We start from the raw sequence: 15,696 nt of genomic DNA, 5'->3' as shown, positions 1-15,696 counted from the left end.
AAGTAGTTTGCAAAAGTTTTCACAGAACGTGAAACTTTCTTTAATGTTTAGGTGACTTGTTCGTTGGTTGTCAGTTGGTTAAACTGGTAATGACATCTCAAATGACGAATCATATGTTATCAAAAATCCTCCATTGTTAATTTTATTATTGTAAATTGCGATGTAAACGACTCGAATATTTTTAAAGAGTGAATGTGAAAATAGTTAATTAACAGTTTGACCAAAGTATGCACAGCGTTTATTAATCATGGAGTCTAATAGAAGAAAATATGTGATAAATCCTTTAATTTGTTTATTTTTAATTTTTAATATTGCGACGTATGTAAGGACAATACCATCGTCCTTGACGATTGATGAATCACGAACTCCTAAACAGAATGTTCAAGAACAAGTTGTTGATGACCAAAAGGATAAAGGGATATATGATACTAAAAATCTACAAAATGATTCAATTACAACAACAACCCTAGTGAAACCAATATCAACTACAGTGAAACCTGATAATTCAACGATTGTTAAACATGCTAATGTGACTGGAGAAAATGTAACTAATGTACAACTTACAGATTTAGCACATATAGATACTTTAGAAGAAGAGCGTAACAGCTCGGCACCAGAGGTTAAAACCACATCACAAACAGCAGATCCAGTTCCTGTGCTACCTGCCAAAGAAGCTGCTGAAGATGAACATAACAGTTCCATGGCAATATTTTTTGTATTATGTGTTCTTGCTTTAGGTATTTTATTGATACATCTTATGCTTCAAACACATTTCCAATATGTCCCAGAAAGTATTGTCATTGTCTTTCTTGGAGCCTTGATTGGATTAACTATGAATGCTCTTTCAAACCGAAATATTAGCAACTGGAGAAAAGAAGAAGCTTTCTCGCCAACAGCATTCTTTTTAATACTATTACCACCTATTATATTTGAATCAGGTTATAACTTACACAAGGGTAATTTTTTCCAAAATATAGGATCAATATTAGTGTTTGCAATATTCGGAACAACTATTTCTGCATTCGTAATTGGTTTTGGTATATATTTTTTGGGATTGGCTGATGTGGTTTATAAATTAGGTTTCGTTGAATCATTTGCATTTGGCTCCCTTATTTCAGCTGTCGATCCAGTTGCTACCATAGCAATTTTTCATGCTCTAGATGTAGATCCGATTCTGAACATGTTAGTTTTTGGAGAAAGCATTCTCAATGATGCTATAGCTATCGTTTTAACAAATGCAGCATTAGAGTCTAACAATCCTAATATGAATACAGGTGAAGCTATAGTATTAGGTATAGAAAGATTTTGCTTAATGTTCTTTGCTTCTGCTCTTCTAGGAGTTGTTTTTGCACTTGTTAGTGCTCTATTATTAAAACATGTAGACTTGCGGAAAAATCCGTCATTAGAATTTGGTATGATGTTGGTTTTCACTTATGCTCCCTATGTTTTGGCTGAAGGTATCCATCTTTCTGGTATAATGGCAATTTTATTCTGTGGGATAGTAATGTCCCATTATACACACTTCAATCTTTCTACTGTTACACAAATTACTATGCAACAGACTCTTAGAACTCTTGCTTTTATTGCTGAAACATGCGTATTTGCATATTTAGGTTTAGCATTATTTAGTTTCAAGCATAGAGTAGAACCTGCTTTAATTGTTTGGAGCATAGTTTTGTGTCTCTTCGGGAGAGCCTGTAATATATTTCCTCTAGCAATTTTAGTTAACAAATTTAGGGAACATCAGATAACTAAGAAGATGATGTTTATAATGTGGTTTAGTGGGTTGAGAGGTGCCATTTCTTATGCTCTTTCACTCCATCTAAATTTTAGTGATGAGACAAGGCATGTGATAATTACTACTACTTTAATTATTGTATTAGTTACAACGTTATTCTTTGGGGGATCTACTATGCCTCTTTTAAAATTTATGCAAGCAACCAAAAATCCTTCTAGAAGACTTAAGAAACGTAAAAAAGATCGAGAAGTAACTTTAAGCAAAACGAGAGAATGGGGACAAACTCTGGATTCTGAGCATTTATCTGAAACTACCGAAGGAGAAGTGGAAGTTTCTTTTGTATCTGATCGCATCCGAGGCTTTGCTAAATATGATCTAAAATATTTCATACCGTTTTTCACCAGGAGATTTACTCAGCAGGTTAGTGTATCATAGAATATATTTATTTATGATTTATAAATTTAAATCAAAACTTTGATTTTGTCAAATTTTCACAATAATAAATCATATGATTTGAAGTGACAATTTACTATTTACAAAAATATCGACGACCTAGGTACAATACCTTCCATGTACATATGTCAAAATTATTTGTACACAAATCAATTATCAATAATATTACTTCCAAACTTTTACATGTCACATACATATATTGTAATTTAAATGGCAATAAAATTATGAGCATTAGAAGATTTAAAAAATATCTATAGAAACTGTCAATTGGAAACATACATTCATTTTAAGTTATAAAACCAATTCTTATACAATATTTACAATATTGCACATAATATAATATAAATAAGTATATGTTATAATGTTTAGTTATGAAAGGGTGTTGTGAATGACATTAAAAACAAACAATATAATTTTAGTCATGGAGGAATAAACTTTGAAACCTACAGGAATAAAAATGTTATTAGTAGGGTTTCCAATTCAATTGTTCTGATTTTAATATATCAATATCTATTATAGAAAGTAACTCAAAATTACAAAAGAAAAGTAAAACCAGAGTACTTATGATAATCTATATTCCAATTTATATCAATCATATGTGACAGGGTAGTAGAATATGAAGAAAGAGCGGGGTGAATATGCTATCAATTGCATTATGTTTCAATCATTTCATGTATATTTTGTCTATTTATATTTTTTATGTATGATTTAATTTCATTTTTAATACTTTCTTAGAGTTTGAATATAATGAAGGATTTTCCTTTTTAATTCAGTGAATTGTAAGTGTAACTGACGTTTCTATTTTTTGGTCATGTTGGTCTTAGCAGATAGATTTTGTTTTTGTCTAGTAGAATATTTATGTTCAAGAAAATTCTCTTGAAGTCCTTTTTTGAATACCATAACAATAATATTGTATAATTTCTGTAGAACAGTTAAGTTTCTTAGTTAACTTTTGGCCACACCGCCCCATCCAAGTACATATTACATAATTTTAGTCAGGATTCAAAAAGTGCATGATATAAAATTTTAGACTATTTATATTTAGGATTTTGTTGAATAACTTGAATTTATATAGGTACTATTCGTCACAGGTTTGTGGTTATGTTGTGAATGTGTGAATCCTATCTTAGTTCGCGTTCAGTATTATCGCTAAATATTTCATTGATTGGGTAGCGTTGATAACTTTACCATTATTTGAGGTATTCAAATCTGAATTGTCATGCAAGTTATTTTTGTATGCTGTAAATGGTATAAATTTTGTTTTTTCATAGTTCACAGCTAGGCATTTGTGATTGAACCAGTTCGGAATGTTTTGGAAATCTAATTCGGCTTTTATTTTCAATGTAGTCCAACAGGTGTTTTTATAAAACACCACAGTGTCATGTGCAAAGCTGAAGAGTTCTCTTTGGCTATCCATTTTTTGACCAATATGAATGTCTATAAGCAACTAGCACTACCAGATTTGACATATTCATATCAGTGTTGCCATATCTCAAAACTTAAGTAGCCACTCTCGTAGTAACATCACTTACGCTGCTCGATATAATCGGAATTTTCGTTATAATAAATGAAACATCAACAAAAATTAGTGGTAAATTTGCCACTGTTCAATCATCCGTAGAATTTTATGGAGATTGATTTATTGTAAGATTATCATTTTGTTTTTCTGAAGTAAGTTTGTCATTCTGAAATAAACAAATAACTTGAATTGGCAATAGCTCCTAGGTGTAACAACAATTTTGAAATGTACAAATCTTTTTACTTGCAATACCATGTACGGATACGATCCAGAAAAGTAATCTAATATTCGCAAAAAGAGAACAAACTTAATACATAAAATAAAAAAAAATTTAATTACTTGTATGTTTAAGTATGCAAAAATTATAACAACTTTCTAGTTTAATGTATTCTTTCTTATCTTAATGTCACACTAAAATATTTAGAGGTTTATGTTAAACACATGCACACTCATTCTAGAAATAACACTTGAGAGGATTTTTTTTATTACAAAATTCGCATCAACCGTATACTGGTTATTAGCGATGTAGTGAAAATTATGTGTTTTATCTATAAATATTTGTTAAATTAAGTTAAGATATTGTATTTAGGTCCTAAAATTTCACGTATTGTTTCGAGTGGTAGATTTGATGATGATCTTTTTGAGTTAAGAGATGGACATTCTGCGATTATGTGTTTTATAGTCAATTTGCAATTTTGCAGTTGCTAACTTTGGTTCAGGTTTCGCATCAAATAAGTAGGTATGGGTCAGTCGCGTGTAGCCCAGACAGAGACGTGTAAGAAGAACTTCATCTCTGCGATTTTTCGGTAGTATTGACCATAGTTTTAGTGAGTCTTTCACTTCACGAAGTTTATGTGTGGACGTTGACCGTTTGTTCTCCCATTCATTGAGTACTTTACACTTTAAGATTGATTTAATATCGGCAGTAGTTAAAAAGTTCTCGCACTCCGCACTATTACTATTTGCAACTTCCTTAGCGGCCAGGTCTGCCTCTTCGTTTCCTTTTATTCCAATTAGTAAGGGATCCAACAAAATGCTATATTTTTGTTGTTGTCTTGTATATATTGCAGTTGTTGCTTGATTTTGATTGCTAAGGAATTTGAGGTGTGAATTTTTTGAAGAGTTTGGATTGAGCTAAGCGAATCTATGAGTATGAGGTAATAAGGTTTTAGAAAGGTTTGGAGGCTCTGGGCTTATTTGAAAAAAGATTTGGGAATGTCTTGGAGAAGCAATTTTGGAGGGTAGGAATGGAAGTATTGTACTTTAGTTTGGCTGCATACGTAAGGCTCAAATGTATTCTTCTCTCTCCTAAAGATGGTTCCCCTGATTCCCAGTACAGAATTTCCACTGGTTATTTTGTATGCACCTGTTATCAAAAGTAGGGATAAACCACAGTTCTACGTTATGGTCAATGAGGATGCAGAAAAGAAAGAAAAAAAAATCAAAGTAAATTATTCGTTCTGTTGGTTAATTTATTTGTTTGTTTGCGATGATTAATTTTCTATTTCTAAGAGGTCTGTTTCTAATATATTTAATTGCAGGTGAGAAAACATTTTCTTCTTGAGTTTTCTGCATCTGCTTTTGATAGATCTGTGCTTAAAAAAGGGTAAATTTATGTTACCATGTCTATTAATGCAGTAAAATCATTTTTCTAATTCTAATTGATTCCATGAGAATTTATGTAGAGATGTCTGGTTTATTTTTAAGCTTTTTACTTGGTCTAATTGGTTTGGGGAAAGACGGTTTCTTAGGGTTCTCTGGTTCGTTTCCGTCTGTTTAAAGGAGGAGGCGTAACTATTTGCTCGTAGTTGCGTTTGGTACTGTTTTGCGGAATTTATTTTATGTTTATGGGGGATACATTTTGGGAGTGAGGTGTTACAGGGGTTTCTGATGGGATCTCGGTGTGAGATTGTGGACTATTGGCTTCGGAATTTTGGGGTTGGCAAGAAGGTTGGGTCGGGTTCTGTAGTAGTTCAGTTATTTGATGTTCGCCATAAGTTTGTAATTGAGAGTTCTTACAGTTTGCTGCATTATGACCTAGTTTTTTTTTCATGTAAAATATAGTAGACGGACTTGAGATAGATAAATTCTGTAGCTAGTGTTCTCGTGTGTGATTATTAGACAATCGAGTATTTGTATTGTGGGTGGTGAAATGAAGATTTGTCGTCTGAAGCTGTAGATGTAGTTATATTCCGGAATTGTGGAGCTAATTGTGAGGAACTACATTGGTGAGAGGGTATTGGTATTTTGTTAAGATCATCAATTAGATCTGAGTGTGGTATGGCATACATTTGAGAGTATTAATATTTCGGAAGGTGTTATAAGCTTTCGGGATGGATCGGAGTGTTGTTGATAACTATCAGCCCTTCATGTTAGGTCATGAAGCGTTCTACAATATCTTCATTCATATTCTATCTAGCTCTCTAAGTGATATCAGGTAATCTTGAAGTTTCAGGTTATGGACAGCTGGAAAAACGATTGCTTGTAAGGAATTGTGATTGACTAAGTGCAGATGAGTAGTTTTCTGTAGTGTTTGGATTCTGAAAGCTTCTGTAGTCAGAAGTCCCAACATTTGTATTTGACATTATTAATTTTAGAAATATTTCCGCTTTGATTCGAGAGTACGCATCTGTTTTGGCACAGGCCCCCTTCATATCGAGTTGATAAAAGCTGGTTTTTCTTGCGAACTCTTTTTCCAAACCAATGTAAAATTGTGTGTAACAAATTCACTGTTTTGGTATGAACGGATGAAATTCTATTCATAGATTTTAGGACTGTGATAACTATCGAAAAATAGTTATTTTTTATAGGAACTGACACTTTAACTGTTAACGTTACGGTTGCCAGAACCGGAATTGTTAAAATATGTTTTGGGTTAGGTATTGGCACCTACAAATTTATAGAAATTTGTAACAATTATAGTGTTAAGTATACATTATAATAATACAAATTTCCACGAAAAATTTTACTAATTGTGTATCATTCCTTGAAAATAACTTATTGCTTGCCTTAACTTATGCATAACTTATAATTCTACGCATTTTGAATTTTAGGTCATGGATAGTTTTTTTACATTTAAAATGTATTCAGTTTTCATTTGATTTTGATAATAGTGTGTGATAACTTCAAAAATATTTGAAAAGACTTGTGGTTTCACTTTACAAAAAAATCACTTAAACAACCACTAAGTTTGGAGATATGGCAATACTTATTTGGATATGTCAAATCTGGCATTACCATCATAAAGATTGTCATTTCTAATGCTGCATGTACTCGGAACATATTAGTTGTTTACAGATACTTGAAACTATTTTATTAAATCGCGAAATTTTTGCTTCGATGATTTTCTATAACAGTAGTGTGCAGATCAACTCGTTTTGACTTTTGGTAATGAAACACCATCTCGAGCGACTGTCTTTCTCTGATTTTCCGCTTTCAATCGAGGTCGCACTTCGGTTCTGAATAAATTTTGCGAAGGTCGTCCAAAATCGGCTTTTGTGCCAGAAAACATCTATACTGTGCGCAAATTGATATTGCAAAATCGTCATGACACATACCGTAAGATTGAGCCATACTTTGACACTAGTTCTAATAGCATACACTCAATATTGCAGTTTTGGCTGTCAAAAAGATTCTGGAAATAATTGGTAATATTGCTCTTTAAAAGTGATGACGACATTCCAGATTTTATGGAGTATCATTGTAATATAAATTATCAAGTGAGCGCTCAAAAGTACTAGAATTAAATCATGTTATTGATGATATAAATTAATAAATTCTATAACATCTAAAAGTTTGCCATGCTACGCTTTGCTAAAAGAATATGACAGTGAACCCTTACAACAAATAGACGCATGACATATCCGAAACGCGTTTCAAATCCATAATAGAAAGATCAAGAATGGTTCCTTGGTTTTGCTTTTTTCTGGGATATTAATCGCACTAACTAAATATACATGCTCAAGGTAGAGGTAGAACAATAATAGATGTGATAATTTTGAAGTCATTTAAAGAGAAACTAGATAGATTTGACAATCGCTCAAAAAAGCTCGCGTCGATTTGTGCAAAGAGATTCTAAATAAATTCAATCCTGATGCTTCAAAACACGTTTATAAGATCGTGACAGGCGACGAATCATGGATCTATGCATATGAACACTAACCATAAATCGACTGTTTAGGTCTTTCAAAATGAGCCAAATACAAGAAAAGTTGTTTGCCCAAGAAGCACATCGAAGCAAATGATCGCAGCTATTATATCACCTTATTCTTCTCGTTATTTCTTAAGGACCATGACTTTAAGTTTTATGTCTTTGTTGTCTCCTCCTTTATCGTCATGTCTATGTCCTCCAAGCATTAATTATATATTTGTAAATTTTTTATATAGATCTTCCGTTATTTCGGACCTCTTCCATATTCTAATATCCCACCATGTAGTGTGTTTCTAGAGCTTACTTTGTGTTTTCTGTGCTTGCTTCTTACACTCTTCAAACAATTTTGTATCCTCTTACTCGTTGATGTGCCCAAATCGTCTTAGTTTTGCTTTTTCTATTTTAGTAGCTACATGCGCTGTATGTTTCAATTGTGGTCCATGTTTCTGTCCCGAAAATGCATATTGGAGTGACTATTTCAAAAATTTGCGTTTCCATTTCTGTTAGTATTTCTTTACCAAGAAGAAATGTTTGATACTTCCAAAGAATCTTCCTGCTGCTCCTACTCTTTCTTTTATTTCATCATCCTCTATTATTTTTAATCCTAGGTATTCAAACTAAACAGTCGATTTTTGATTAGTGTCATATGCATAGATTCATGATTCATCGCCTGTCACGATCTTATAAACGTTTTTTGAAGCATCACGATAGAATTTATTCAGAACTTCTTTGCACAAATCGACGCGACCTTTTTTGAGCGATTGATTAACGATATCCAAAACGCGAAAAAATATTTTTGACTTCCACTTCCACATACTAATGGTTCACCCTGCACCTATTTTCTCTTTCAAGGACTTCAAAATTATCACATCTATTATTATTGTTCTACCTTGGGCTTGTAAATTTAGTTAGTGAGATTACTGTCCCAGAAAAGAGCAAAATCGAGGAACCATTCTTGATCTTTCAATTATGAATTTGAAAGGCCTTTCAAATATGAGCATATCTGAAATATTAATAAAACTATAGTCCTGTTTGTTGTAAGGGTTCACTGTCATATTCTTTCAGCAAAGCGTAGTATGACAAACTTTTAGATGTTATAGAATTTACTAATTTATATGATTTAATTCTAGTACTTTTGAGCGCTCACTTGAGAATGTATTTTACAATGATACTCCATAAAATCTGGAAAGTCGTCATCACTTTTACAGAGCTATACAGAAACTTTGATTACCGATTATTGCCAGATATCGATACAAACTTAAAAAATTGGTTCGTGCACCATAATTTTTGACTCAATAGAAGATATTTTGGCCTCTTCTGCGTTCTTGAAATAAAAGTTATCAATTGTTCTGTACAGACTCGTATATGATCGAAAACTACACTGGTCGACAAAAAAATCGTTGAAAATCTGATAAAATTCTTCTCACATCACGCTGTGCCTCAACAAATAGTAGTTGACAACGGTACCGAATTTAAAAATACTGTCATAACCGAGTTATTGAAACTCCACAAAATTGATATCCACTTTTGCGGTCCAAATCACCCACAGTCAAATGCAATTGTTGAAAGGTTCCCTTCGACATTAATCGAACATATCAGAATAATAAATACAAAAGGATTTCTTAAAATCCCAATTAAAAATAAAATCATTTATGCAATTTTGGTTTATAATCATTCTCTGCACTCTACAACAAAATTCAAAACTATAGACATATAACAGTCAATAATCTTTTTAATATGGAAATCGATCAGATATTGATAATTGACTATATAAACAATCATAAGGAAAAATCGAAATTACTTTATTCAAAAATTAATTCAGATCTTATTGCCCTTGAATCAAAAACTGTACAAAAACTAAATGTTTATCGAGACAAGCCTGAAACATTTCAACCAGAACAAAAAGCTTTCGTAAAAAAACTCATAAGACAGAAGCAAGCAAAAAAATTTGATAAATCCACACAACTAACAACGGTAAATAAGTACAAAAACACATAACTGTGCAGTGCCAATATATTCCGTAGTTCGTAAAATTACGAGGATTTTCTGAAAAGTTTCGTACCTCAACCTGAAGATGTCATCATTTATCAATATAAATTCATAAATATTTATATATAGCATATATCTACATACAGCCATACGCCTATGCAAAGGAACTGTACCATCATCTACGACTGTTCAATTGTGGACAACTGATTTTAACCGTGGTCGTATAAGCTTGACTGTCGATGAACATTCGGGACGGCCAAACACTGTGACAACCATCGATACTATCGACAAATTTCACCAAATAATACTGGTCAGATTTTAAGGTTAGAGAGACAGAAGAAGCTATCAGCATATACTGAGAAAAGAATTGTTCATGAGTAAGCCATCCACGCGTTAGGTACCAAAGTCGAATGAACTGTAGTTTGAGAGCTCGTATTTTATTTCACTAAATTTTTGTTGTGCAGTTTATCGGCATTCAGTTAGTGTAGTTTGACTTTTCTTAATCCAGTACCACGTGGATAATCTTCATACTGTTTATGACGGTGCTAAAATATTTAATATTCTTGCAAACTGCATTTGAAAAATTAAATGATCTTAAACTTTTCTTATCATAAAATATTGGTTTGGTAGCTCAAATATGTTTTATTTGTTTAAAATAAATTATTGATAAGTAAATTGTTGGCATTGACGAAGTAATTGTTTTCCGTTGATTGAACTGATAATATACTTTAAGTACGTAATGTTTCACAAAAGCAGGGTTTTAGAATAGGAGTTAATAATTTTATCAAGTATAGATATTACAGTCCATTATGGGAATTATTCCAAAAGATCAAAGAGCTTTATACAAATATTATTTTCAGTTTTAATGGGTATTACAGGAGATTACTTTGAAATATTTGAAATTTATGTATTTTTACTCCTTAGTCCCGTCTTCGGCGGTAAAAAACTTTAAATCCGTGGAATTTTTAGATATAAAGGTTTTCATGAAAATTTGGATCTAAGGTCTATTTATCATTTTCTTCAAAATCTAATTTGTACCGAAGTGAACTTTTTATTTTTCAGTTCCGAAAGTATCCCTTATTACAAAAATTTTAAAAGTCTTCGATATGAGCAGTATTTTGTCCAAATAAAGTGGAAATAAATTATTTATAGATCTATTGAATTCACCTACTCACACTCTCTCTCTTTCTCTCTCTCTCACTCTCTCTCTCTCTATGACAACATGTTCTGAGTACGTTCACCTTTAAAAATGTAAAACTTTATGATGGCCATGCCAGATTTGACATTTCACATCATTGTGGCCTTATATCAAAACTTAAGTAGCAACCCTCATACTGTAGAGTGAAACAAATTCTATTCAACCTAACAGGGTTTTGTAATATGATGCAATTTCTCTGTATTCGAGTAAATTTTTTGTATACAGGGTGTACGGAAACTCGAAAATTACCATTTTCTTCAAAATGTAGCCCCGTATTTTATACCACAAATAAAATCTTCAGTTATGTTGATTCAATTTTTGTTAAGCATTTCTTATATCCAAAGTTTATTAAAACAGAATTATATTGTATCACTTATCGTAAACCATAATTAATAGGTATTGATCTCATACATTTTATAATCATTTTAAAGGCCGTTTATTCTTTGCAATCGTTATCAAAGTGTAATTCTGAATGTAACTATGAATTGATTGTTTAACTATTCACCGTTACATTACAATGCTGTAAAATAAGTTGAAATGATTGACCAAAATTTCTCATTATATTCATGTTGGTAGTTCAGAATAATTCTTTAGCTCCATATCAACTGGAACTTCTAATAAAACTAGCAGAGAACCTGAACAAAGTTTACATAAACCGCACCAGTTACTCTTTTATGAAAGAAATATAATCCTATCACATGATCACCTATAATTCAACTCCAAACATTTAATGACCATCTCCAATGGCTATTACGGGTTGAGTCGACATTTACACATCCATTTTTATAAAAATTTGAGCAAACTGTCAAATTAAAACAAGTAAAAATGTCGCGCACTTTCTACGCGAGAGAAATTTCATTTATTTAATATTTTGTCTTCATTATTTGTTGACAATGTTCATAATATGAAATGAGAAATGACCTCAAATGATATGAATAGACGTCGATTAACGTCAATTTGGGGTCATTTGGCCAATGGGATAACATTTTGGCTAATTTGATTAATTTTTTCCTAATAAGCTCAAAATTTCTTTTACTTCGGCACATTTACAACTATACAGGAAATAATTGTTAAAAACCCGAGCTCGCCACATGCTTCCTAATTGTTATATTGTTATATTTGTTAATGCAAAATTCTACCAGTGCTCATTTCAAAAGACTTTTCAGCTACTTCAGCTACATCCAATACAAGTTGTTTAAGCTTAAAAGTTTTCACTCGTATTAGATTTTGTTTTGAATGATTTTTTGCTTAAATTAGATATTTTTGAGTTATTCACGGAAAAAGGTTAAAAAGCAAGAATGTTTAAGGGAGTTGCAATCGTTAGTAAGTATCAATTAAAAAAAGCTTCCAAACAAAAGTTGCTTAGAATTAGTCAATCGATAAATTTCTCGAATAACATATATATCATAATAGAAGGCGTTACTTACATTACTACTTAAATTCAAATTTTCAAAACACTCTGAAAACGTCTCTGAACATTCCATGGGAAAATGTTTGTGTAATGAACTAATGCAACAAAAATAATTTCTATAAAAAACCCGTTATTCATAATATACCTAAAATACAGATATATTTTGGAATGCTCAGTGTTTCAAAAAGAATAATTTCATGACAAAAGTCAAGACAAATATTAAATCACATCTGTTTGCGCAAGAAGTGCATCAGTCTATGGATTTTGAATTTGGTCGAAGATCGCCCTAAGTACGAACTAAAAACATTTTGTAAAAAACTGTTGATAAAATTATTGTATTGCACAATATAAGCTAATTTGTTTCTACATATACTGCCATCTTAAGTCTAAGAGGTGTTTCTCGATTAATACCAACTGTTGAAGATTACAAATGCTTTCAGTATAAATTGCTCACTTACTGATTTTTATTTTGAGAAGGTATATGTATATAAACTGTTCATATCGTTATTCATATTCTTTTTAATTTGATTGTTTTATTTAAAAAATAAAAATGTCATTTCAAAGATTTTAAAATGAGTTTGCTTAAAAATTTGCGTTAAAAAAACGTAAATTGTTATATTTACTTCTACAAACAGGACCATTTCTCAGGAGTATTTTGCCAAAATTGTAGGCGATTTTTTCAATAAGTTCTCCAAAAAACTAGAGATTATTCTTTCTCCATTCTAATTCCAATATACTTCTCTTGGTTTGTTGTTTGCCTGTGTCAGTTGGGACAACAAAAACTTGAGTTCTTTGAATTCTCCTTCATTCTTGTATTTCATACTAACACTATGTTTTGCAAACGAAGGCTTGGTGGCTGAAATGAAATCATAAAAGTCGAACAGTTTGTTTCTCAACCATATTGAAAATCACTGCGATGTGATTGATCACTGCGGCTGTCATGAATGTATGGCTTGGTTCAAAATATTTTTCTGTTGCAGTTATATCGTTAATCGATCAAATATAAAAAAAACTAAAACAAGGACCAGTTTTTATTTTCAGCTGAATATACTGAACAAACTACCACTACACCAAATTTTCGGCTGAAAGTAAACTGTTTACTAGTTTACCTTACCTGACATAAGAGAATATCTAAAAATCTAAATGAACTAGTCAAATAAAATAGTTTTCCCTCTATATGGGTGCCAGATAGGAAATGAAAAAGTATTTGGCTAAAAGGGGGCTTATAGCCCTTCTCACCATATCAAAACATGATTCCAAAGAGGTGAACACTCAATAGTAGAAATGAGGAAAACAGGAAATCTCAACCGAGCATTTCAATGGGAGACATTCTAGACAGTTTCTCGGACCTTCTACACATTCCCGACGAGTCACGAGTCAATAGTATCAATTTCTGTGTATTCCTTCTAGAAGTTTTATCATTATCCAAGTACTCATTTATCGTTATAAAAAACCTAAAAATTATTTGTTTGTTTTTTGTTTAATTTAAATTAAACTGATTTCATCCACGACTGTCGTTTAATGTACTCATTATACATCTATTACCTCGACTTTAATAATACTCTGCCGTAATTAATAAATTCATTAATCAAAGCTGTCAGATGCTTTCTTGATTTAGCTATATTATATGGTTTTACTACAAAAAATCGCCTTTTATAATTTTTTTTATGTAGAATATTAATAAATATCAATTTATTTCTGTACACATAAAAAACATTATTAAATTTTCTTAGACCATATTCGAACCCGGTAGAGATGCAGATGTGTCTAAATTTTTTTTATTTTGTTAAGGTCTGTAAAAAAATCAAATCAAATTGTATTTACTAATCCCATTCCAACTTTTAAACGTTTCCGAGATATTTGAGGTTTTAAATTATTATTGTATTTTTTAACAAGTTTTATTTTTTTATGTATACTTTTAGTAGGCTTTATAATAAATGACACTTATTTAACTGTCATTAGTTCCTTGTTGATACTTTCGAATATCGTTAAAATGGCTCGTTCTCAATTTAATAACGAACATTATGTAAATTTGCTTTTATTACATGGAAAATGAGATCTTGGAGTAAGCAAATCGTCGATTCACCGTATCTCACGAAAACATAAAATGCATCATTATTCTTACAATTTGTGTCAAAGTTTAAAACCAACCGATTTTATTAAACGAATAGAGTTAATAATGAATAAAATGCCATGATGACGAAGATTCGAAGACGAAGTGCTCTTTAAAACATCAAACTATTTTCCTTTGACTTTTAATTTTCCAAAAAATTGTGTAGCATATCTTATTGTTGTCACAAATGGTTTAATTTGATTAACTTTTGCTTAAAATGAACCGAATAGTTTCAAATTGTTATGTATTCTTTTAACAATGTGCGATTTCCATCGTGGTCTATCTGGATATCTTAATGCGAAGAAAGCACATGTTCTTGTAACAACTTTGCCATAATTACCTTGTATTAAAAGCAAGTTTACATTTCCGGTAGAACCGGAAGTCGGCCATCTTTGTAATATTTTAGTTGAAAAGATCGTATCCGAAAACCCAAACATAAAAATTTTCATGATTTTACTTTAAGTATTTTGCTATATACAGATAGTTTTAACTCGTTGTGGGACACCCTGTATATATTCTATTAAATATATCATATAAAAAGGTAGTTTCTTACTGTATCTGTTGAATTATCTGTTTTGTTTAAGGAATTAAAAGATTGCAAGAGTCAGATGACAGATTTAACCAACCAGTGGTACCAGGCAATCCGTATATCTCCGGACCAATCTGATGAAGATAGCGCGAATACAGCACGATCAAGTATATCGAGCATCGTTCGCTGACTAAATAATATATTTATAACCCGTTTATCAATATATCCATATAAAAAACAGTATTGAAATGCAAATGTCCCTAGTCAAATAAAAAAATGTACTTAGGCCTTTTTTGGTTTTAATTTCTTATTTGTAGGTTGTTATTAAAAAATATGGTTGTATATTGTTAATTAGTCTGCACTAAGATTTTTTGATGATAATAAATATATCATCTTCTTATTGTCTATTATTTAAATACGTTTGATTAGGCCTTTCTGTAATCATCAATCGGTTTTATAGGAAGAAAAACTAATTTGTTATTTTTAGGATCAAAAAGAGTATCTAATGAATCTTTTCTTGCTATACAATTAGGACAGAGGTTGGCAACCTTTGAACAAACTATAAAAAATTATTATTTTTATAACGTCTCAAAAGC

The 15,696-nt window shown here is 31.3% G+C and overlaps 1 protein-coding gene across 1 annotated transcript; it reads left to right on the top strand.

The window, feature by feature from the left end:
- Positions 1-72: 72 nt before the first annotated feature.
- LOC130893256 (sodium/hydrogen exchanger 8) lies at positions 73-15,498 on the top strand. Its single transcript, XM_057799200.1, has 2 exons — positions 73-2,158; positions 15,156-15,498. The coding sequence occupies exons 1-2, from the start codon at positions 248-250 to the stop codon at positions 15,288-15,290; spliced, it is 2,046 nt and encodes a 681-aa protein (XP_057655183.1). The 5' UTR covers positions 73-247; the 3' UTR covers positions 15,291-15,498.
- The last annotated feature ends 198 nt before the right edge of the window (positions 15,499-15,696 follow it).

This window comes from Diorhabda carinulata, chromosome 4 (assembly GCF_026250575.1).
Source record: "Diorhabda carinulata isolate Delta chromosome 4, icDioCari1.1, whole genome shotgun sequence".
Classification (NCBI taxonomy): Eukaryota; Metazoa; Arthropoda; class Insecta; order Coleoptera; family Chrysomelidae; genus Diorhabda; species Diorhabda carinulata.
The sequence above is the reverse complement of the archived record's forward strand: the minus strand, read 5'-3'. Positions and strand labels throughout refer to the sequence as shown.